This window comes from Nematolebias whitei, chromosome 21 (assembly GCF_014905685.2).
Source record: "Nematolebias whitei isolate Nwh7 chromosome 21, NemWhi1, whole genome shotgun sequence".
Classification (NCBI taxonomy): domain Eukaryota; kingdom Metazoa; phylum Chordata; class Actinopteri; order Cyprinodontiformes; family Rivulidae; genus Nematolebias; species Nematolebias whitei.
Genome location: NC_056518.1, coordinates 15,956,263 through 15,981,819, shown reverse-complemented (window position 1 = coordinate 15,981,819; position 25,557 = coordinate 15,956,263). Strand labels below are relative to the sequence as shown.

The 25,557-nt window shown below is 42.1% G+C and overlaps 2 protein-coding genes across 2 annotated transcripts in view; one reads left to right on the top strand and one right to left on the bottom strand.

Moving 5' to 3' along the window:
• Window positions 1-6,802, top strand: part of kidins220a (kinase D-interacting substrate 220a) — a 46,437-nt gene extending 39,635 nt beyond the window's left edge. Inside the window, exons 27-31 of the mRNA XM_037694967.1 lie at window positions 2,484-2,600; window positions 3,307-3,405; window positions 4,139-4,354; window positions 5,245-5,466; window positions 5,793-6,802. Of these exons, the coding sequence (XP_037550895.1) occupies window positions 2,484-2,600; window positions 3,307-3,405; window positions 4,139-4,354; window positions 5,245-5,466; window positions 5,793-6,686 (1,548 nt within the window). The 3' untranslated portion in view covers window positions 6,687-6,802. The remainder of the gene's footprint in view (window positions 1-2,483; window positions 2,601-3,306; window positions 3,406-4,138; window positions 4,355-5,244; window positions 5,467-5,792) is intronic.
• Window positions 6,803-8,260: 1,458 nt separating this feature from the next.
• Window positions 8,261-10,089, bottom strand: id2a (inhibitor of DNA binding 2a). Its single transcript, XM_037694968.1, has 3 exons — window positions 9,652-10,089; window positions 9,363-9,423; window positions 8,261-8,720 (listed from the first exon to the last, which is right to left on the bottom strand). The coding sequence occupies exons 1-2, from the start codon at window positions 10,015-10,017 to the stop codon at window positions 9,367-9,369; spliced, it is 423 nt and encodes a 140-aa protein (XP_037550896.1). The 5' UTR covers window positions 10,018-10,089; the 3' UTR covers window positions 8,261-8,720; window positions 9,363-9,366.
• Window positions 10,090-25,557: the final 15,468 nt, after the last annotated feature.

Here is a 25,557-nt window from a genome sequence, read left to right as displayed (position 1 = left end):
AACCATATTGTGAAAAAAAAAAAACCTTTTCAGTAGCCCATTGGCTTTCAGATTGCATACACATGACTATGAAGACTATATCACATATAATTATAACAGTCAAAATAAAGTTTATTCCAATGTTGGCAAAGTCAAAGTTTTAATTCTCTTTCGTAGATATGGCTTCATATAGTTTCTTGCAAAGAGCTAAGTCTTTTTGGACTTCTTATGAGGCTCTTTTCTTTTTTTATCCACCAAATGGAGAAAAAAAAAAAGAATACTGTGTCCAGATATCCACACATTTCCAGAAAGAGCAGCTACTATTAGAAGAGCTTAATGATGACACAACTCAGGAGATTTCTGCTTCACAAAGCCACTTATCAGGGCTCTGCCAGCAAGCATTGAGAGAAGCTGTATGAAAGATTTAAGTAAAGATTATTGTGTAATGTTCTATTCCTCTACCTCTTATCTGTCGGGATTTTGTGTTTTTATTTTTTTTATATAAATCCTGTCCTTAATGCATCAGTGTATTAAAGTTGAGGCAACTTTTTACTCTTTTATATCTTCTTTTTCCTCTTTCCTTAGTGTCATTTTGTATGTTTTCCCACTCTTTAAGGTTCATACTTAATCTTTTTGTGCAGTTCTCATTTGTGAAAATACGTGTTTGTACACATTTGTGTGCGGCTCTTGGATATGTAAGCAGACCCACCCGAGTGTAATTACCTAGCTGATGTAAGTGTGAGTGTGGATCCCTGTGGCTGCTGGGATTATCATCAGAGCAACTGTTGGAGCTGGAAACACACACACACACACACACACACATACTGTACACTGACAATGAGTCCAAGTCTGGTGGAGCTTATCTCCATACCAAGGCGCTTCCTCCCTCACAGAGCTCTGTTTCCTCTTCCTCATCCTTCTGCACAGCCCAGAGCTCAGCCCAGCTGTAATTACAGTCTTATCACACACACACACACACACACACACACATAGATACATATATATATATATATATATATATATATATATATATATATATATATATATATATACAGAGACATTTACACTTTCACTCACATTTCTCACACATTTTCCATCAGAATCTTGCAGCCTTCCTTGAATGGAAAGTTCTACTTTTTGTTGAGTGAGCGATACTTTAATATATATATATATTTTTAACCATATCTTCCTATCTATTTGCAGTCTGTTGTCTGTTCTGACTCCAGCAAACCAAAAACCTTTTTGTTTAATAATTCTGCTTCTAATAGCCATACTTTCCCAGGCACTGTACAGAAGCTGTTTCCTCCTCTGCTCTGAGATGGAAAAATGTCTGCGCTGTTCAGTTCAACGTGTGTGCTACTGTCTTTATTTCTGTCTTCCCACCTTCTTTGTTCACAGGTACAGTCTCGGTTTCGTAACCTTCTGAGACTTTTTCTGTGGTTTTGACTGTTCGCTTCTTTTTGTCTCCTTATCAAGCATTTAAAGTCGCTGCCTTACAAATTGAAGCAGGTACACTTTTGGTTTCGTTCCTTCTTTTATCTCCACTTTCAGCCGTTTTCTTCAATCACCTATCGCTCTGTTTCATCTTCAACACGCTAACACCATCCAGCATGCTCTAGAAATAGTCGTACGCACAAAATAAGATCCCGTCACAGTCCTTAGGTTTACTAAAGTAGTTTCAGTGGAGCGAACACCCCTCACTGTAGTTAAACTCCCTGAGTGCTAGTGTTCCTCCCCTCCATTACACAAAGTTGGCACCTACTTTTGTGTACCGTGTTGAATGAGATGATGATTATTTTGTCTAACAAGCACTTGCACTCCAGCTAAGCTTGCCTTTTTTCTCCCTCAATACCAGACACAAAGCTGGGGGGCTTAGTCTGAAGCCATGTCTTAATGGTGCTAATAGCCGGGTAGAGCTGGAGGAAGAGAAGGGAAAGTAAAAAGATGTAGGAGGTCGACACAGGAGGCTGAGTGGGATAGTTTGTAAGGTAGGAAGGAGGAGAAACGAGAAGGAACGTGTGAGAAATGTGTTTGACAATAAGACAAGCAGAGGGAGAGGGGTGAGTAGATGAGGTATGGGGGTTTGTGCCAGTGGCTGGCATGCCGGCTGTGTTTTAGTCACATCAAGCCCTTTAGCCTTTCGACAGCGGCGGCTCAGATCGTCAGCTGCTCACAGACTGCAACCCGTAAGTGTTGTGCACACACTTAATGTGCTTATATATACGCTGAGGAAGTAGGATAAAAGCACGTAACTGTATTTAGACACAGGTTGGCAGCTTTGTTTACTTTACGCTCACTTTAAAACTGATAGAATTACTGTGTGGGATTGTGTTTTGTGTATCTCTCAGTAACAGGCCTGCATGTCGTTTTGCCAGGAGTTGATGCTCAATCAGCATTCATCTGTGTTTTGGGTGTAATAATGCCTGGATCTGACAGTGCGTGGGTTCGCCCTAATAATCCCTGAAAACAGTAACTATGTGTTTATGTGTGTTGTTATTGTGTAGATGTGTCCTGCGGTGCTGCTCAGCTCTCTGAGCACGGATGCAGTGTGCGAGCATCTCAGACAAATGGATGGAGTTGACCCCAACATGTTGCCTCAGTATGCAGCCAAGATCAAAAAGGTACAGACTTCCTCATTGATTTGTGTGCTCTTGAATTACTACTTAATTTAGATACAATAGTCCCTCGCTACTTTACGGTTTTTCAAAGTAAGATTGGACATGACACACAATTTGCTGATTGATGGATGAGCCACACGATTTGTATGGATTGTTCATTTAAAACAAATTATTTTTGAATAATTCAGCACCTGTTAGATCATTAGGTGCAGGGAGAAGTTCCCTCCTGCAGCCTGTCATGATCTCCGCTCTCTGCCACCTGCGGCTCTCTGCCCCGCCCACATTTCTCCTCCAGCTGCAGCAGCTTCGTGAACCCTTTGCTGTCCAGCTGCACCGATCGACTTTTGTCTTCCAACTTAAAATTTAAAATGTGTCACATCGTAAAATCTTCATAATCACAAAATATAAAAGTGTTAAAAGTTATTTATACTTAGAACTTCTATGTTCAGTTGTTACAGTGTAATTGATCAAGTCTTCACATTTCTGCTCTGTGAAGGGTTAACCCTTTGCTGTCCTGCTGCGCTTCTCTTCTCTACAATTTAAATTTAAATACTGTAATATTTTATTACAGTATTTAAATTCCCCTAAACCCCACGATAAACGAGGGACTACTGCACTATATTTTTAATACTTTGACACTTTCCTCCAGATCCTTCTCCTTTATCTTGTATTAGTTTTCCACATTAAAATATTGATTTGCATCTTGCAGGCTAACGTAAATGGTCGAGTGCTTACTCACTGCAACTTAGACGAGCTGAAGAGAGAGATGGAGATGAATTTTGGTGACTGGCAGCTCTTCCGAGGAATGGTGAGACAAAGTTCCTTTAGATGATTTGAAGTCACTTCCCAGCATGCTTTGGGTATGTTGTTGCATTGCAATAACAAAAATAACGTCTATGTCAATAAAGGTTTTTCATACTGTTCGTTTTCAGCAGCGTGCATCCTCCTCACTTTGTGATATCTTGCCGCTGCAGTTGATGCACACCTACAAAATAATGCAGTATCATGTCTCATAACAAGACGTCTTTTTCTGCTTTAAAATTTGGGATGGAGATTTTATAATCTGTATTACGAGAAGCTCCCTCGCCAGTCAGCCAGGAGTTGGGTCAGCTGAGCTTTAAGCCGAAATCACTACCACATGTAGTCGGCTCCACTTTGTCAAATGTCAGTCTGTGCTTCTAAAACTAAAGCAGGGCCCAGTACTGGATGCAGGTCCCACATTGAAGCAGCTGGAAACCACAGAGTCTTAAAGCTCCATGTAAAAAGCAGCGTTGTGTTGCCAGGATGCTGCGAGCACAGCCATCTGGTTCAACATGGCTGACCGATATCTGGATGAAGGGAGGTTATTGTCAGGGAGGAAGGACAGCTGAGAAGCTTTACTTAAAGGAACTGCTCACAACCTTGTGCTTTTGGTTTTGGTATCATGTTCTCTAAGAAAACACAACATGTTTTTTAACTTATGTCAGGACGTTTCGGTGTAATTTAGCTAACATCTCCTGTGACCAAAGTAAAATATTGTGTTTTGGAAACTTGTTTTTAAGGTGATAGAGCAACGACACGCTGAAAGCCAGGCAGTGATTCAGGATGAGTCCCGAGCTGCCAGTGAGCAAGGCAGCAGCGTCGTCCACGGGGAGCCCAGCAGACGCGCAGCAGCCCAGCATGAAACGGGGCCCTTCAGCCTCAACCTCAGCTTTGAGGAACTCAGCGGAGCGGGGCTGGAAGAGCCTCCGAGACGCAGCAACAACTCACACTGGCCGGTCAGTCCCAGTCAGAAGCTTTAACATGAAGTGTACAAAAACTTTAAATTTGTACACGTTACCGTGCAAAGAGAGGAAAAGTTTCAGCTGAATTTCAAAATGTTACTGAAAAGGTTTGAGACTGTGAAATGTGCATGTGTCCGCTGCACCAAACCAGCATGTTGGTGGCCTCACTGGTTTCATATTGGAGGCTCTAAGTGAGAAAACAGAACGGCAGAGGAAACTTGTTTGAATTTGACAGAATTAAAAATACATGCGCTATCTGCTGCACGCTCAAAAGGTGTCATGAGGCCCTCTGTTTATTTTCACCCTTCCTGTTCACAGTTTGCAAACTCTTTTAAGACACGAGCACTCTTGCATGTAGACAGCTGTATCTGCTATTATTTTAAAAGTCTCTTCTTTTAGTGATTTGCGTTTTGACTCTATTAAGCACACATTTTCATTGCTGGCAGCATGGCAGCTTAGTGGTTAGCTCTGTTGCCTCACAGCAAGAAGGTCCTGGGTTCAATCCCTGGTTTGGACCTGGGGAGTTTGCATCATCTTCATGTTTGCATTGGTTTTCTCCAGATACACCGGCGTCCTTCCACAGTCCAAAAACATGCATGTTAGGTTGCCTTCAGGTCCAGGCCTCCTTTGCAAAAGAGATCTGTGATCTCAGTGGTATTTGCCTGGTTAAATAAAAATTAATAATAATTAACAAAAATAATTTATCTGTCAACTTTTTACTTGATCTGATTCTCATGTTATGTTTTCATTGATTAAAAGTCTATTATTGCGCAGAATTCGAGTACATTTGCAGGATTTGTTGTGTCTTTTTATTACAAATTTGAATTTATTAGCCTTGAAATGTAAATGACTGAAGTAGAGGACCTTTTTTTTTCTCGTTTCAGGTGATGACTCAACACACTTCAAGCATATCCAGCCTCAACTCTCAGGAATCCTCCAATGACATCTGTAAGCTGACAGACAAGCAGCAGGCTGAGTATCGCGATGCCTACAGGGAGTACATCGCTCAGATGGCCCAGCTCGACATGTCCGGCAGTGGCGGGGAGAGACCCGTGCAGCCCCATCCCGGACAGTTCCTCCAGGTCTCCAGCTCAGAGGACAAAGGGGTGGGTGGACACTCACAAGTAAACTGTCAGCTTTTTATTACAGCATCACTAAACGTGGAGATAGTTATGTAAGTTGCTAGTAAGAAACTAGTGTTTTTAAATGTGTTGCTCTGATCTCTGCAGTTGCAAGAAGCTGGGTTTGAGCTGGGAAAATGAAGATCATTGCTTCTTGCATTTCTTAATTATTGGCTTGTACACTTTGTTTCTCTTGGCGCTACTGGGGGAGACAGGAATCCCCTCTTCAGAGGCCTCTCAGGGACCAGCAGCGCAAATTATTGTATATTTTTTTTCTGCTCTCTTCATTTAATCCTCTTCCCTTTGCTCAGGCTAAAGAAGGAACAGACCAAGATAACCGCAAACCGTTCAACAAGAGGGCCTCGAAGAGCAGCGATGCCACAGATTTCGCCCCGGGTGCTGATGCTCAGCTTCTAGACCCCATCAGTGAAGAGGATGAGAAGCTGGACCACAGCTTGTCCTCAAGAACCTCCGGCTTCAGGAAGAAAGGAGTTGGATCTTTCTACTGCAGGCTGTCCAATGAAGAAGACTCTGGCCCGGAGGAAGCAGACAACACCACACCGCTCCTTCAGAAGGAGGCTCGAGCCAGTTCTCCATCTTCACACCGAGCCTCACAGCCTGCTGGGCTGTTGACCAAGCCTGGCCTCCTCACAGAAGTCCTCCTGGATAAGAAGGACTCTTTGGACTCAGGCTCCAATGACAGCTCCCCAGATCTCACCATGGAGGATGCAGAAGGAGCCTCAGACAGACCGAAAGAAACACTGAAGCCCAGTTTGATTGAACTGGAGCTGGAGGGGTTGGTGAAGAAGAGAGGCGCCCTCCCGAGCAGACTGAGCGGCCTTCAGGACGCCGCGGTGGCCCGCATGTCCATCTGCTCCGACGTGCCGTCCGAAGCCAGCCTAATGGCCAGCAGCCCAGATGAGGAGTGGCTGTCCAACGAGGTCAGCAACCTGAACCGCACCGCCAGCAACACCACCCTCAACAACAACACAAGCAGCCCCAACAACACAAACACCAACAACAGCCATCAGCAGGACAACAGCGCAGCCACCGAGTCCACCACCCCCTTCACCAGCATCCTCATCTCGCCAGCTGTCATCATCACCCCCGGCAGCAGCGCCACCAACACCACAGCAGCCACCGTCCACCACAACCAGAACCTGCGCACCTTCAGTCTGGGAGATGAGAGGGAGAGCGTCCTCTGAAACACGTCTGTGTGTGTGTCGTCATGTGTCCGGTTGTTGATGCTGTGATCTGCTCCAAAGAATTAGTTCATGTTCATAGTTAGAAAAAAAAAAAATCACATGTAAAGCTTTAAATATCCAAAATTACATTTGGACTTTTAATGGTACCAAAAACCAAAACAGGTCAAACGTGGATTGTGTAGCATTACAACGACTTAGATGTGTGTTGTTGCTGTTGTGTGGAATTTGTGTTTCTTGAAGAAATGTTAAGTTCTCAGAGGAAAAGCTGTTGCTGTGGAAAAACTAGTTACACGTTGTTCAAATTTCAGTTTTACCTTTAGCCTCTAAACTACATCGTTGTGCCGTTTGTCCTCAAACATTTCCAATAGCTTACTGTTTAGTGGTCGCCTGAGAAGAAATGGACCCCGGAGTGTGATTTGTTGCCGAGTGCGTTTTGTGAATCATTAAACATTTCACTGCATGAACTCTTAAGTCTAATCTTTGTTTTTGGCTGTTTAATGGAAAATTAGCTGTTTGTGCAAATATTAAGTGGTTAATAAAAACAAAACTAAAATTACTTTTTTTTTTTTAATCGGTTTTGTATTTGAGCAGCTTTATGGGGAACATGTTTGCGGCAGGTCTGCTTGTGTCCGACAGATGGCGCACTCTTCATACAAACCTGCTGCAGGCGTCAAACCAAAGGAGCGTGCACATCAGTTTTTAATGCACTGCCTGAACCAGTCTTTGATAATGACAACTTTATGGATTTCTTTACACAAATAATGACCATTAGGACAGATCTGACCAACTTTAAGCACATTTTGCAGATAAGATGGCATAATTTGCAATGATGCAATTGCGTTGTGCTTTGGTGCAATGACAATAAAGCAGATTCTAAACAGGAAAAAATATAGTTCAAATGAGAAAATGAATAGCACCTCTGTTGTAGCCTCCTATAAACCTGTCATTTAAACACTTTAAACTGAATAATAAAACAAAGGACCTAATTCATGTCTCATGGAATGTATTGCTGTTTTGAGTAAACAGCTTTAAGTCCCAAGATCTAAAATGTATAGATCACTCAATTTCATGTCAAGTTTAATTCCCATGATTTCCACTCAGAAGAAACAAAATGATAGACTTGAATTTAAGTGGCTCAGACTGCCCGTTAATCCCCTAATCCCATTTACTTTACATAGCATGTGAGAAAGTGAGAGTGCAATCAGCCCGAGCACCTTTCATGAAGTTTTAATGCAACTGTTGCCTTTGGGAAATGTGTCCTTTAGTTGTAGATCAAATCCTGCACATCTGAGGACATTAAGACGTCCCTGATGTCCACACTAATTGATTTTTCGCACCACGGCCCCCCAAAATACACCCCCCTCCAAATAAAACATGTCTCAACTTGTGTTTTTTAATTTATTTTGTATAAAAAAGGTACAATTTACATTACTTTTATAAAAAGTCTCAGCATAATTAAGTACAACATTACACTTTTGCAGAAGTTTCAAATTCCTGCAACTATACAAGATAAACTCCCGGATGAGAGTTCACAAAGTTTCATTCTTTCGTTTTGTTTCTCTCTTTTTTTTTTCTTCTATTCTTTTTCCCCCTCAAACATCGTCCAGTCCTACAAGTGCCAACAATTCTGACAAGACGAGACTAACCCTTTTCTTTGTACAGGAACTAAAAATCAGGTCTGTTTCTATACAGCTTCGCAGAAAAAGCGAAGAGTTCAACATGGACATGGTGGTGGGGGGGCGGGGGGCGGGGGGTAATCCTCGGTTTTCCTCCCAATGCTGGGAACATAAACGCGCCTTCCATTTTCCAGAAAAGGACCTACAAATAAATATTAACGAGGTGTCCAAAACAGAAACACATCACATAAAAGATTGTCCCATAATAATAATAATAAAAAAAAGTTTGATTTCTGCGTCAGGAGAGAGAAAAAAAAATCCAGGCCTGGAGGGCAGAGGCTGGAGGGGTGGGTAAAGTCCTGCTCCTCAGGGCCCGTGTGTGTGTGCGCGTGGGTGTTTTTGCGTCTTGACCAAACACCTGCAAGAGATTGAGAGAAAAAGAGAAGGCGTGTTTAGAAAATGCAAACAGGGCAGAGATCCGGACAGACTGGCGCCAGAGAGGAAGCCGCAGTTTTTTAACATTTAACCAAACACTCCCAATACTGAGCAAACCCTGCGCTCCAGATGTACACACACGCGCGCGCGCGCGCGTGGATAGATGGGAACGGGGGAGGGCCACGCACGCACACACTTTTCTCACAACTTTCAGCCTCCAATCTGGGGAAGAATCAACGTAATTGCCGCTCAGCTGGCGCCTTCCCACTTCTTGTACCAATTATGTGCAGACATCGTAGTAGCAGTAATCCAAACAGCCATTATTCCCTGTTGCAGATGCTCTTCATTACAGACACAAGAGGCTATAATCTATAATCCAACCCTGGACTACTTGAATACACCGAGCCAGGAGCGCAATTCTTTGCGTTCGGTCAGATAAGCTGAGCCGCAAAGTGCGCATTTTTTCTCCCACAACAAAAACATTGGTGATCTTTACAGCGACGTCAGCAAGGGGGGACAAATGGATGGGTGAAGGAAGGAGGGGGTAATTCTAGCCCATAATTCTCCAGCAGACTGGAGACTGGCTGGGGGACAGAACGCAGCAGCAGAAGACATGAGGACTTACCGCTTTAACGATGCAGAGTCCGGCTGTCATCTGTCAGCAGCTCTGACGGCAACTCCGGGGACTGAAAACAAACGCACACACAAACAAAATGTTAAAGGCTTTGCCTCCTATCAACGTTTGTTTCTTGTAGGATTGTGAACAAAAGCGAGAGTGTGGGGGGGAGGAAAGCCATTTTCTGATCCCAACGAGCCATTTTGTGCGCCAGAGACGCGCCTCTGCGCTCAAATAGAACATTTTCATTAAAAAGCGCTCCTCGGTCTGGACGCGTGCGCGCGCTCTGTGTAATTACCTGTAATGACAAGATGCTGATGTCTGTGTTGAGGGTGGTCAGGGGGGTCCTGGATGGAGTCTGTTGCCCCGTCCGCGCGGGGTGATGCAGGCTGGTGAGCGCCACGCTGGAGTCCAGCGCGATCTGCAGGTCCAGGATGTAGTCGATGACATGCTGCAGGATTTCCATCTTGCTGACGCTCTTGTTCTGCGGGATGCTGGGCACGAGCTCCTTCAGCTTGGAGTAGCAGTCGTTCATGTTGTACAGTAGGCTGAGGGGGTCGTCCACGGGGGTCTTGCTCCGGGAGATCCCCAAGGCGGCGGAGGAGTGCTCCGTGAAATTGGCGTTGCTTTTCCGGAAGGACCGCACGGGGCTTATTGCCTTCATTGTGTCGGCTCGGTTCGGTTCGGATCTTCCTTTCTGTCGTAAAGTCCTGAATTTGTCAGACGATGAGCGATCAGACTGGATTATCGAGCTGTCAGTGCGCTTTATATAGGAAACGGCCTGCGCTTGTGACACGGGCGGCTCGAACGCGCTCATTGGGCGCAGCCAAACCGTCACTCAACGCCTTCCTCCCTTTCTATTGGCTCTCTCGGCCCAAACCCCGCCCCTTACCCAACGCGTTACCAGTGGCAACGCTTGTAGGAGGCAGGGCGCTCCGGCAGCTCCGGTGGGCAATTTGGAAAATTAAACCCTTACCTGTTTCTGATCAAGAAAATTAATGATGCGCGTTTTACGCACGCACGCACCCGCACATCCAACCACACAGTTCAGTAATATTTACTGAAGACTTAAAAGCAGAGGTGTCGACATAAATTGGGAACATCTATAAGAGTTTATTGTGGATTTAAGTGAGACGCACTCCAGGTTTGGACAGATTCTGTTGTGGGTTTTGAACTGGGCGCGTCTGATCATCCTTAATTCGCATCAGCCCGAAACCGGTGTGAACACACGTTTAATGCTGAGGGATAAAATTACAGGGGCAAAAACAAACTCGTGTGCATGTAGCGGTGTTATCTTTATAGTTGTTGGAGCAAAGAACCTCTCCAAGTGATGATGCGCAACAGAATCTGCAATTTTAAAGAGTTTTGCGCATCTTTGTTTGGATTGGCAGTTATAAAAACGGACAAATGGTAATAATGGGATTAGCCTAAAATTTATTTAGTTATTAAAAAAAACAACGTATTTGTTGGATTTGCGCGCTTCCTCACTTGGCGTTGCCATATTCCGAAAAAAAAAAAAAAAAAAAAGAATTAAAGTTAAGATGCTTTAATTTTTAGATTTTATAGAAAAAGTTGAAACTTTGTGAAATATATATATATATATATATATTTTATTAGATGACGCAAATAGAAAATTTAAGAACAGACTGGCATTTCATTGTTACACTCTGCAAACATACATGGATTTATTTTTTCTAATGGTGACTTTCAGTCCACAGACAGTTTAAATCAGAGAGATGTTTTGCGGGATGCATTTATTTGTTAAACATCCAGTAAAAACACCATCTGTGCCACTGTTTTACGCGCGCGCCTCTCCTCCCTCCGCTCCGTGTTTTTATGCATTTCCACCACGATCTGAAACTCCCGCAGTCTGTGTCCACATCTGGCGCGAGACAATATTTTCATTTTCTCCCCTTCTTCATGTCGCTCCCACAGCTGTGGACCCGTTCCCATCCCTGACTGATGCCTGACAGACGGGTGATGAATTGGCGCAAGAGCACGTCGGTGCTGATCTGAGCGGAACACCAGCAGCAGCAATCTCTCCTCCTCCTCTTTCTCTCTCTCTCTTTCTCTCTCTTTCTCTCGCTCTCGCTCGCTCCTCAGACTCTCTGGCGCCGTGACGTCAGCTCATTCACAGCAGCCCTCGAGCCAAGCCCTCGCGGCGCCGCTGAGGCGGTTTCCATGGAGACGGGGTTTCAGGGATGGGAATCTGAGGAGTTTCTCAGCTGATCCACCCGCAGGGGGTGGGCGGCCCGGCCGTGGGGGGAGGATCTAGGGAGGGGACGGGTTTGAAGGTCTCTGCCGGAATCTCTCGTGAGGTGGTGCTTTCAGGGACCAGCGGAACTTCTCAACTCAAATATTTTAACTCCAGCAGTGGCATGTAAGCCCCTATAAATTAATTATACCAAAAAAATAAATGAATAAACATAAACAACCTAGGCTGACAGTGTAATACTTTAACAACTACAATGATATTTTAGCTTTAAATTAATCACCTGCTGCCTAAGGGGGTAGTGTTTTTGCTGTGAATGTTGTGTTAGAAAAATATCTCAAATACGGATGGTTTTTAATGAAACTGCCAGTATGTAATCATGGATGTATATCTGCAAACTTTTAACATTTGGAGTCAACCCGATTCAACTTGACCACTGCAGCAATGTGATGTTAAAAAAACACAAAAATGGCTATAACTCAGTCAATGTTACACATTTTGAGATAACATTTTATGTGATGGTAGCTGAGAGTCATCAGCAACCTATAGTTTGAGCACTACCTGTTTCATATGAGATCTGTGCTTAAAACTTTACCAATAGCTGCTGGCAACTCCATCTTGTCTGTTAGCAAAATATCTCATGAACTACTGGTTGGATTTTAATGAAACTCTACTAATGTAGTCACTGAATGCACTTCTACAACTGATTAACTTTTGGTTCCAAGCCGATTGAAGATGCTGTCACAGCTAACTGAAATTAGAAAACATTCAAACGACTATACCTCAGTCAGTTTTAGAAATATTGCGCTACAATTTGGCGTGGTAGTAGCAGAGAGTGAGTCATAACACTTCCTGCAAGCAAAGCACTAACAAATCACGCAACGTTTCACAACTTTGCATGAGCTATTGTGCAGGAATTAGTTTTCAAGGTTTGAATAAATTGACTATAACTGTAATTTCTCAACGTGCAATGATTAAAACGGTGACATGAACGGCTGCGGGCGATATGCATTCCTTCTCATCAGCAACACCAGTGCAGGATTACTGAATTAGTGGTTTATTTAATTGTATTTAAAGTGTTAAATAATCTTATAACAAGGAAACTGCCTGCAAACTTTTAGCAGGAGTGATCTATATTAGATTAAAAACCTTCACAGCAAACGTTTCAGCCCTGCTGTCCTCCCTGGGGGTGCGGGGGTCCGGCCTCACCCTGTCCGGGCTCCGGGTTCTCCGTGCACGTGTTATTTTCTGCCCACCTATTAAAAACACAGCAGGGTTAAAATCCACTTCTATCACGATTCCTTTTTTTTTTTTTTTTTTTTTTTTTTTTTTGTGCTGTGGTCTGGGAGAAGCGCAGCGTCTCGCGCTCCGTCTCCTCTCCTGCGGGCTGCCACGCGCCTGTCGCGTGGAGGAGCGCTCAGTCTCCCAGCCTCGCAGCGTTGACCCCCCGGGGGGGCGGGGCTTGTTATCAGACACCCCCCTGATGCTGGATTTAAGTAAAACAGGCTTAAAGATGGAGGGAAGCAGCTGTAACAACTGCAGCAAGGTGACGTCTATCTCTTCTTCATCAGTTAAAGGAATATATTTGACAGGGCATTATTTTGAAAATAGACTATCTGTTTAACTGTTGGACAAAATAAATTCAACCAAGGTAAGATGTGATTCAGCTGGTGTTTGGACCTTGACTAAAACATCTGGTCTCTTTGTGCCTGTCCTCTCTCTGTCCTGAGGTCCAGATGGGTCTCTCTGCTCTCTGAGCAACAGCCATCAGGGCTCGGTGCTGTCACGTGAGACGCAGCAGCAGGAGCAGATCGAAGCGCTGGGAGGACGGGGGGAGATGAGGAGGCCAGATTGGACAGGGAGACAAAAGGCACCGTGGCTGCCCGAGTGCCTTCCAGGCTGGTCGTGGAGTGGCCACTCCAAGCCTCCCTGGAGGCCGGCCCTCCTCCTCCTCCCTTCAGCACACAGCTGGCTGCAGGAGGTGAGACAGGAGGAATGGAGGAGGATGCTGCAACCTGCTTCCACTGTGTGAAAGAATCAGGCAACTAGTCGATGAAAATAGTTCAAACTCCTCTTAGTTTCTGAGGTTCAGCTCACTCAGATCAGGCGGACATGTGTGACAACCAGTTGGCAATGTGGAAAAGTTGGCTGCAGCGTAACTTTAGAGCAATATTGCCCGTTGGCACGCAATCACACGTTAACATAGCTGTTTCGCCCACCTATCACTGCGGCACAGCTGTCACTGCAGCGAGTAGTCTGTGCCCCCGTAATCAGATATCTGCATATCTTCATTTGCACACAGGGAGTAGGACGGTGCGGTTTCCAGTTGGAGGACTGGGGAAATCAAATTTTGTGTGCAGAGGTGAGAGGGGTGGTGTTTGGGCGTAAATTAGAAGTTAGGATCTGTCGGAGAGCTGTATTATCAGTGTCAACACTGGGGGTTTAATGACCACTCAGTCAGTTTGTGGGATGCATCAGGTGCAGGCAGTCGTAATGGAAGGTCATTAGATCTGCAGACGTTTCAACGAGTGCCGTGATGCTCTTTAAATCCCAGGCTGCAGTTTGACAGGTTCCTCTATTCCAAGGGGAATTGAGAGTATTTTTAAGAGACCTGAAACCAGGTTCTGATACCACCGAGCCCACAGACTTCTGAGAATCGGTGTCCAACAGATGACTCTAGTTTCCAGGAGTTTCTCCGCTGGCTGTGCAGCTCGTCACTTTTCTGTCATTTTGCAACACGTTCGTTGCTTTATATAAACTTGATAACATATAAAAACAACACAAGACACGTTTCATTTTAAACTTTCGTCTCATCTCTTGGTCTGATGTTTCTGCAGCCATGACGTAATTTAGTTCCTATTTATGGTAGTTTGTGAGACAAAACTTCAAACACGATGACAATAAGTGCATTTATTTACTGCTTGAATGTGGGCTAATGATGCTATAAAGATTTAGTGAGGATTCACTCGCGATCAAGAACATTGATTCTGAAGTATGCACATCTGTTAACAAATCAATGCACATATTCCAAGGGTATTGTCCTTTTAATAATTATTTTCTACAAGATTTATAAGAGGATGAAGAAGGGGATTTTTTTCCTAAAATAGTCATGACTTAATGGAAAACTCCTTGAAACACTGTTTGTTAATGGCAGGTTTGAATGGAGGCTGATCTGCTTCACTGTTTGACTTTAATTTTTATCGTATTTTTCAAACTAAGATGCACTTAAAATCCTTTAATTTTCTCAAAAATCAACAGTGCGCCTTATGTTTTAATTCCTGTTGTGCTAATTGACTTGGAACTGATTTTATGTGGTACACAATGCTCAAAAATCTGCCAAAAATATTTTAACTTCGCTTAATGCTTTTCATTGCCTCCCTGGGAATAAAAAATTTTTTTTTTGAATTTGAATTGAATTGAAATTTATTATAACCTGGTGCGCCTTATTCATTGAACTTATAGTCCGAAAATTACGGTAAGTCCAAATTGCATTGCTTCCTATCATGCGTATTAGTGCAATATTTAATAATTTTTGGGAGGATGAGGCATCACAATGTTTAAACCGTCCGTGCTTAAATGTTTATACAAATCTGAAGACAGAAGCCTAATTCAATTGGGGCTAAATGCGCTCTAAATATATAAAAAGACGTATTATTTTGTAGTTTGATTTAAAAGAAAAAAAAACCGAGAAACAGCTTTTTTGTTGTTTGTGCTGCAACAGATTTGATTGCTTTCAGACTAAATCTAATTATGCAACGTTAAAAAGAGACAACTAGAAGAAATATGTGTATGTAAAGTGATGCTGGAGTATTTTAAATGATGCTTTAAGTCAGGGCTATTCAACTGGTGGCCCGGGGGCCAAATCAGACCCATGGATTACTTTGATTTGGCCCACCAATGGCTTCATTTGAAATCAAACTAGATTTGAAACCATAAAACAAACTAATGACAATAAGAGCTGGATGTCGGGCCCCTGAGCTCTTGACTTTCAGTAACTGTGGCCCCCTGAGCAGTTTAGTTGAAGAGCTTGAAGCTCATGCTCCTGAAGAGCCTGGAGAAGTTCACTCTTTAGGAGAGCTTTGTTCCTGTCAGAGTTCAGTGGCAGAAAAGTACACTTCCTCCTAACCAAAGTCGGTCTTGTTGCTCTTACTCAATCTTTTTCTATTTATACGACACAAAGGGAAGAGAGAGTTAATGCAGGAAACATGCTTGTTTCTGTGAAAATGGAGAACAGACCACCGTGGCGTTCTGTTCCAGTTCTGACCACTCGTTGGATCTTCTCAGGTCTATGTCTGGTGTTTTGAAGGGCGGCTGCAGCCGATGGTGAGAAGTGCATTTTTAAAAGTCTGCTGCTGGAATGTGTTTTGAATGCAGACGTTTGCATGGCAGGACAGTGGCGCCTGTTTGAAGCCTTAGAACCATATTTTTCGCTGTATATGTTGCAGTTGTTTGGCTGAGATCTGACGATTTCATTCATTCTGACATGGAAAATATTGAACACTACCATTTTCAGCCACTAGACTGATAAGGCAAGCCAAGTGTCTCATTAATAGGTAAAAGTGGATATTAATGAAACATTTGGCTTGCCATACAGAGCCACCTTCGTCTCGCTCTGGAAATCCTGGAGCAAACATCAAATCAGCTTCATTTCGCTGCGCCGCACAGGTGAAATGCAGCTGATTTGACCATTAAAGTGCATTTATTAAGGAAAAGTTAAACTGAGACACCTATAATACACCCTATAATGTCGAGCAAACAAATAATTGATTTTAAGTGTTAATCTTGTTAAAGTCCTGTGCATGCTCCCGTGGCCGCCATTTGGCAGCCAATCGATTTTTGGCACAACACCGGCCCACATTTCCGGGTTGTCAGTGTTGCGTAATAGATGCGACTTATTTATTTATTTTTCCACTTTATTAGACATATTTAGACTGATGCAACTTATACGTCGGTGCGATGTGTACAGCGGAAAATGCGGTAGAAAATTAGTGTGACGATGAAAGGAACAATGCAAAATATGAGAACTCTTCACCAAACGTTGGTAATTTGAAAATATGAAAATAAAACAAGCATGTCTTAGCTTAATAGCTGCTAAAGAGTTACAGTATAGGTATTATAATGCTTACCAATATCTCTTAGCTGTGGCAATTATCTTAAAGTAGCTTGGCTTCAAAAGTTATTAAACATCCAATGATTATTTCCTGAGTTCAATCAAATCCAGTTCATGAAATACTTTGCTAAAAGAAGTACACACACAGAGACAGGGGCAAAAACATCATCACCTGTCTTCTTTTTCTTTTAGCAGTGGGCTACAAATATGCGATTAAAAAATAATTATAATTTTTTTTTGTTTTTGAGAGCTTTTGTTTGTGGAAATATGTTTTAAGAAATGTGGTTTTGTGAGTGTTAATGCTTTCAAAATGTCACTTTTTTTTTTTTTTTTTCACTCGTTGGCATTTTTCTTAAATTTTTGTTTCATATTTTAGTCCCTCAGTGGAAATATCTTAACCAATAAAAGAGCTCTTATTTTTTCAAAACCAAAATCATAAAAAATAAATAAAATGCTAGAGCAGGAAAACAATGCAGTCTGTTTCCTTCCAAGCTGACAGCTTAACAACATCACTGCCAAGATGCTTTTTCACTGTCTTTGAAGCGTTACTTATTGTACAGAGCAAGTGTGAAAAATGTGTTGCATTAGAAAAGTGCACGTTCTCACAATGAAAGTGATTTACTTAGCATCCCGTTTGCCTGCCCAGGACGCACCAACAGGCTAAGGTCATAGGTCAAACCGCTCTCAAATGTCTCTTATTTTTTTAAACGAGGAATCTTGTTATATGAGTAAAATAAATTGCTTTACGCCTAATTTCACCGTCTAACTTGCAAAAATGACAAATGCCAATAAATGACTCTTTAATATATTCACATTGGTACATTTTCTGCAAAAAAAAAAATAAAAAAAATCAACATTTATGATTAGATATTTAAATAAAACTTGAATAAACCCCATCCAGGCTGGTGTGGCTCTGCCTGCAGACGTGGCGTCTAGTCATTCCTCTCATGCAGATTTGCTGCTGTAAGCGCGCTGAAGTGGTCAGGTGGACTGTTGAGAGCCGCAGTGCTTTTAACTGATCACAACAACAAAGGTTCTCACGGCCCTAATCCTCTTTCGGCTCTTATCTCTCGCCCCTCCTCACGTCTCATCGGCTCACGTAGGATCAGACCGACCAGCGCACACTTTCTCTGTCTGCTGTGCTCTTAATATCCTTATTACTACCACATTCCCTCCCTTAGATCAAAATGCCTTTTGTTTTCACTTTCTCTTTGCTCTTTTCTTTGATTTTCCCAGTTTATCTATTTTCCCCCCCCCCACCAAGGGCATCTGGGGTCTAAAAAGGACTCTTTTTCCCCCTCGACCAACAAAAGCTGAGTCACTTTTGAGATGAAGAGTAGCGCCTTTGAATGACACTCGCTAAGCCCCATTTGAAGAGATGCTTCAGTCTCTTATCGACAATAGCCCCGGCCCTGTGTGTGGACTATGATCAAGTGTAAGTAGGTTCATTCAGGATGGTGGGAAACTGAGCTGCGAGCTGAAGAGTGAAAGAATTCAAACCGCTACGGGTGCATTTTTGTAATGTAATTATTTTAAATACCCCAAACCCTGCTGCGTTTCATTTCGCCATCAGGTTTTAGCTCCTCCATATGATCAGCTCCACCACAGTTAGTCTCCGCCAACAGGTTAATGCTGCCATTTGCTTTAATATCAGTAGAATGAATCAAGCTTTAAAGGCTATTAGTGTTATTAAAATGGCCCTGAGGGAGCAGCTACAGTTTGTGTACTTCCTGAGTCAGTGCATGTGTTGCAGTTAGGTGTAGATTATTGGGACTTATTGAAGTAACAAGCTAATGGAATTAAGGTGCTGGATTTTATGCGCCGGTGCCAAGATTCAGCATTAAAAGGATGTGCGCTGAATAAATAGTGCTTTAAGTAGATGAGATTCCGACACGGGGAGATTCGCTTGTCAGAGCAGCATTGTTTGCTTGGCTCCTGAGCCGGTGGAGCTGTCAGAATGTGCCGCCGGCCTCGGATAGATGGATGGATGGAGGAATCAGAGAGCGGATTTCTCTTCTTAAAGTGCATTTATAAGAGTGGAAGATGACGCTGGCTGAAATTTAAAGGCCTAACATTCCACGAAGGAATGCGTATCGCTCACCGCTTTTCATGCTACAGTTTAAGACCAAAATCATTTTATGTTGAGGAACTTTTTTTTTTAGCTGTTTTGGTCAAATATGACATGCAGCGTGTCATGCAAGAGTAAAAGATGCACACTTTAAGATGACGCTCAGCTGCTACCCCGTAGTTTTAGCTCTATGTTTATTAAATTAGCTAAGTTGTAGCCATGTTTGCATTTGCTTGGATCACGTTCCTGTAGTGGCCATTTTGAATTAGGTTGACTCCAAATGTTATTTACCGTATTTTTCGCCATATAGGTCACATCTTTTTGCATAAATTTGCAAGTCCTGCGACATATACACCAAAGCGTATATACATTTTTCCCCATATTTATAAACCAATTTTTGGCTGAGATCTGACGATTTCATTCATTCTGACATGAAAAATATTAAACATTAGCATTTTCAGCCACTAGAGGGCCCGCAACTAATATAGCAAGCCAAGTGTCTCATTAATAAGGAAAAGTGGTTATTAATGAGACACTTGGCTTGCCATACAGAGTCACCTTTGTCTCGCTCCGAAACTCCTGATGCCGACGTCAAATCAGTTGCGTTTCACTGCGCTGCCCAGGTGAAATGCAGCTGATTTGACCCTTAAAGTGCGTTTATTAAGGAAAAGTTAAACTGAGACACACCTTTACTGTAATTTCAAGCAGACAAATAATTGTTTTTAGGTGTTAATCATTAAATTTTTGAAGAAATGCACAGCGTGTCCTCCCTCTGCGCGCTCCCGCAGCCGCAAATTGATTTTTGAAATGACGCTGTTCTGACCATTAAATTGCGTTTATTAAGGAAAAGTTCAACTGAGACACACCTTTGCTATAATTTCAAGCAGACAAATAATTGTTTTTAATTGCTAATCTTGTTAAATTCTTGTTAAAGTCCTCGCGGCCCCCATTTGACAGCCAATCGATTTTTGGCACAACACCGGCCCACATTTCCGGGTGATCAGTGGTGACTCATAATAGATGCAACTTAAGCTATGTTTATATGCGCAAAATTTTTGACCGGATTGAAATGTTTTCAGATTAAATAATTAAAATGTATTGTTTACATGGGCACAATCTGTTCACGTCGAACGTTTACATGCAGCGGGCTTTGTTCTGAACAGAAGTACTGACATGTGCAGAGTGGTAAACGCTCCTTTAAATAAAACATAGAAGAAGAAGTTCTACTTCCGGTTTTCTTCTGGGATGAACTTAGACAAACCTGAGCACACAAAATGGACCCGCGACAGGTTTTAATGACGGTGGAGACGTTACTGCACTCCTTGACTGAGCTGCAGGGCTCACCGACCAGTTTTGCTTCCCTGACATGCTAATATTACTAGCGTTAGCCAGGCGGAAATGACATGGGTCGCACATGCGCAGTCAGGTCAGTTTTTCATGATCAGAAAAAAAATGAACAGATTAAGTGTTTACATGGACACCATTCGGGTTATGAATCGGCGTAAACCACCTGTTTCGCTCTGATCACTAATTATTTTGGATCACGCTGAATAAACAAAAAATAACCGGAACAGTGTGTGTACATGGCGCGTTTTTATTCCAAACGGCCGTTTGATCCGGTTACTTACGTCCATGTAAACATTGCTAGTATGGCAAAGCAACATATTTATGTGATTTTCTACTTTATTAGACATATTTGGACTGAAGCGACTTATACGGTGGTGTGACGTGTACGACGGAAGATATGGTAGTTATAGACCAGGGCTATTTAACTAAATTGCTCAGGGGACCACAAGCCAAGAGCTCAGGGGCCAGACATCCAGCAGTTACTGTATTCTCATTAAGGTTGTTTTACAATTTAAAATGTAGTTTTATTTAAAAATGAACCCATTGGTGGGCCGAACTGAGCACGCCCTTGGGCCTGATTTGGCCCCCGGGCCACCATTTGAATAGCCCCGTTATAGACTAAAACTACAATGATTATTATCTGAGAGTTTAATTCAAATCCATCCATGAGATATTTTGCCAACAGTAGATTTTCACATGCAAAAACATTCTCACCCTTTTGCTTTTGACTGCGGACACTAATAAACTTTTCTTACGAGCGATGTGCAAAGAGCTGCTGCACCTGAAGTCTTTTCCCGCTTCGCAAAAGGAAAGGTTTCAACGTGGATCTATATTTGCCATCTAATTACGAGCACACAAAAAAAGAGCTGAATCAAAACAAAACCCAAATATTTACCAAATTTAAACTCGTGTTTTGTTTCATTTTCTCCGTCAGCGGTGCCAGAACAGAGTCCTCTCCATTACAGATAATTCATGTGATGTTTGTGTTTGTTGCTGGATTAGCTGGGAGGCGTTGCTGCTGGCGCGCGCTGTAAAACGCTCTCATCTGTATTTTAATGGACGAAGAAGCTGTGGGAGGATGTGGCTCCGTGCCACAATTTCACACTGAAAGAGAGGATCTCATGCAGCAGGTAATCTATTTGTGAGAGTGTTTTATCCGTATAAATAGAATTAGTGAAAAACATTAAAAAGGCAGCACTGAGTGTTTGTGTGTGTGTGTGTGTGTGCCTCAATGCTCCAGAAGCCATATTTGATCAACCCTAATTGGAATTTCTATGCAAAGTGTTTCAACGCTTTCATGATGCAGACGATATGAGGTTTAAAAAAACAAAATAAACGAAGGAATTATATCAGAGTGCTAACTAACTGGAGTGGATTATTAAAAATACACACGGCATGAAATCACAGCTAAGAGTATTACAGCTGCTTGCACAACCCCAATTCGGAAAAAGTTGGGATGATGTGCAAAATATTTAAATATTAACAGAACACAATGATTCGCAAATCTCACAAACCCATATTTCATTCACAATAGAACATAATAAAATGATAAAAATGTGAAATTGTTACTTCTTTTGGAAAAGATAAGGGGATATATTGAGTTTGATGGGAACAATATGCAACAAAAAGCTGTAAAATTTGTGGCACTGATAAGAAACATCTGGAGGAGCTTTTTTCTACTAATTAGGTTAATTGGTAACTGAACAGACCAGATATAAAAATAACATTCAAGAGAGGCTTGATCCCTTAGAATTAAAAACAGGCAGGGGTTCACCAGTTTTCAAAAACAGTAAAAATACGGAGAATTTTCAGAATAACATTCCTCAATTTAAAAATAAAAAAGGAAGACTGAACAACCCATCATCCACGATTTTTATTTTCAGCAAAAGTTTTCAAGAATCTGGAAGAATCTCTGGGTGCAAAGGACAAGTCTGAAAATCAATAGATGTTCATGATCTTTGGGGCAGCTCTGGTTCTCTTGAGGGCATCACTTCATGGGTTCAGGAACACTCCGCACTAAAAAACAGATGGACTATCTGGCCTGTTATCAGCATACAGTTCAAAATCCAGCCTCTCTGATGGTATGGGGGTGCATTAGTGTATTATATGTGCGGTTACACGTGTGGAAATGCTCCACCAGAGCAGAAAACTATATACAGGTTTTAGAATAATATGTTTTCATCCAGATGGCATCTTTTTCAGGGAGGACTTTGCATATTTCAGCAAGACAATGTCGAACTACGTACTGCATCCATTGCAACATGACTTTGTAGTAGATGAGTCTGGGTGTGCAACTGGCCTGCCTGTAGTCCAGATCTCTAACCAATTGCAAATATTTGGTGCATCATGAAAATTAAACAAAAAAAAATCCAGCAAAGATGACCCAGCACTGTTAAACAGCTACGATCCCGTACCAGACAATTTGGGACGACGTTCCCCTCTGAAATCTTCAGCTGCTGGTCTCCTCACTTACAGACTGTTGTTAAAAGAAGAGGGTGTGATTCACACATTTAAACATCAACTTCTTTGAGATGTGTTGCTGTTATCAAACTCCAAATTACCTTACCCCACCCCACTAAAAAGAGAAAAATAGTACAATTACTTAGATTCAACGTTTGATGTTTTGTAATGTTTCATTATGAATCCGATACATGCAGCTTCATGTGATTTGCAAACCATTGCATTCTGTGTAGATTTACATTTTACACAACACCCCTACTTGTTTAAATTAATGCCGTAATATGATACGTTGCAAGATTTGCTCTGAAGGATCATGCTAGGAGATGTTTTCTTTTCTTGTAGGATTGATTGAGTTTGACCTTAGAACATTAGTGATGCTCTAATTTTCATATCTTGCAGCAAATGTTTTAAAAGTTAAATGCAAAATGTCAGCAAGAGTGTGTCACCCACTGTCCTGTGCACCCTCCCACACACACACACAAACAGAGCCTGCAGATGGTGGGGTCTCTCAAACTTGACTCCTTCAGCCCTGTCACACTATGGGAAGCAGAAGAAAAGGTTTGTCTTTTGTCAGACTTTGAACGCTGTGGTGTTGACATTGGGATGGCACCTAATTAGGTTAGGCCCAGCACAGCACGCACGGTTTACTAGGCTGGCCTAGGCCTCAGGCTCCACGGATCCCAAGGTGACTGCTCCACCACAGCAACAATACCTTTGACATGCTAATGTACTTTTCTAGCTATCCAGCTTCTAAGAACATCACCATACAAACTGAGCACAGCTACAGATATTCTTTTATGTCTCTCCAAATTGTTTTCACTGAGCTGGACTTCTTACCCTGGTAGCCAACATACAGTAGAGCAAATTAAAACAGTCAGTTGTAACCTGAACAGTGTTTGCTCATTATTCAAAATCCACACCCACTTCTTCAGAGTCACAGGTGAGATGTCCTGGTTGTATAGGTCCAACACAGAGACAAATTAAAAGCCTACCATTCTTTGAAAGAATGCTCATTGGCCACCATCTTTTATGCAAGAGTTTTAGACCAAGACTGTCTAATGTTGAGAAATGAATTGCTGTTTTGGTCAAACTTTGGACATAATGTTTGATCTCATGTGGCATTACGTGTGTAAATTACAGCCGAACTGAACCTATGAGAATCATGCTGCTGTTATTCGGTGTATTGCTTTGCACTATTACTTATCTCAAATTGCTCCTGGAGGATACGTAAACTAGAGGATCTGCATGTCCCCGCCCCTCCCGAGGACATCTGTGGCCTGATCAGAATTGTGACGCTGATAGACCCTGCACCATCTTTTCAGAACGTCGGAACTTTCTGGAGTGTCCATGGACAACTCACCGCCTTTGTTGAACTCTCTGCATAAATGTATTATGATGTCATTGTATGCTGCTGTTTTATGTTGCAAGGTCTTTCATTTTTTCATCTTTTACACTGTGCCCCGGCCAGGACCTGGTGTGAGACATGATTTTTTTCACTTCCTCCACCCCCGTGTTCTCTTTTCTCATCTGCTTGTATATTGTGTGCAACAGGTCTCTCTTGTAAATGAGTCTTCGAGGCTCAATGTGAACTAACCTGTATAAATAAAGGTCTAATAATAATTAAAAGTGACTAGCGTCATATCTTAGAGCTTTTAACGTACCGCTGGGCGTTCGTTTAGCGTATTTCTTAGTTTATATCTAAGATCCTTATTTACAGTTTCTTTTTATACTTTATATTTTTGCTATTGTTGGATGTAACTGGGACCCTGAGTTCACAATTTCGTTCCACCTTATGCACCACATGTGATGCGAATGACAATAAAGAATCTTGAATCCTTGAATCCTATTGTGATGTGCCATACTCAGAGTATGTGGAATCCACTCTTAGCTACAACCACATCAACGTTTGGCACAATACCTGTAAAATTCACTGAATTTCAGTCTTTTTTTTATGGTTTTAAGGTGAATAGTCTGTGGCAGCCATCTTGATATGGTCTCACTCCAAAGAATAATCACCTGTAGAGGAATATCAAACGTTTTTTTTTTTTCTTCTAGAAGTTTAATTAAAATCTGTGCATATGAGAAAGTTTACTAACAAACGGGGTATCCCCAATAGTTTATGCTTAATTTGAGCACAGTCTCAGTAAAATTGACTAGGTTAGATATTTCTTTATTTTAAGGCAAAGTAACTGTGTTTAAAAGGAGAGCAGTAGAGGCTTGTTGAAGGAAACTGTAGAACCCATGCAAGGTGAACACAAAAATACCTTCTTGATAGGAGGCATCATGTTTCCTCAAAAAGCTAGCCAGTCACAATAAAAATGTAATTTCTCTATAAAAATAAAGCATAACAAACATTGGTCCCTTTCAGTACGCAAACCTCCTGGAGGTAAGACCTGCGTGTTTACCGCCATCACTCCTCCTGCCTCCTCAAGTGATGCTGGAAGCTCTGCATGCTCCTTTTTTCCATACATGACACATAAAATGCACCAAATAATATGCACCTATGTAATAACCCATTTACAACCAATCAAATTTGACATTTCACCTTTGGCAAGACGTTTGAACGGATAAGTTTACCATCTGTTTTGTAGCTTTTTTTTGGATTTCTTTTACTCTCACAGTAATAATGATCAAGATCTTTGAACACACGAGATAAAATGATGAGACAATCTGTTAAGATAGAAGATTTAAGACGATATGAGCTTTGAATAAAAGCCGAATGAGAACGCAAAAACACACAACAAGAACAGGAAGTTTGAGTCATCATTTGATGAGCCAATAATAAAGACTCCAGACATGATGAAAGTTTGATTTAGATCATTTAAGAGCTGCACTTGTTACAAAACCGTCAGTGTCTTTGTGTTTGAGTGAAGATGAAACAAGGCAAACAGAAGCTGTTAGGGTTCAGCTTCACTGTGCTCCTCTCACAAGATGTTTCACTTTGTAACATGATCCATAGTTTCTGTAAATACAACCCCCTTCTCTAATTCCATTTCCACTTTAATGC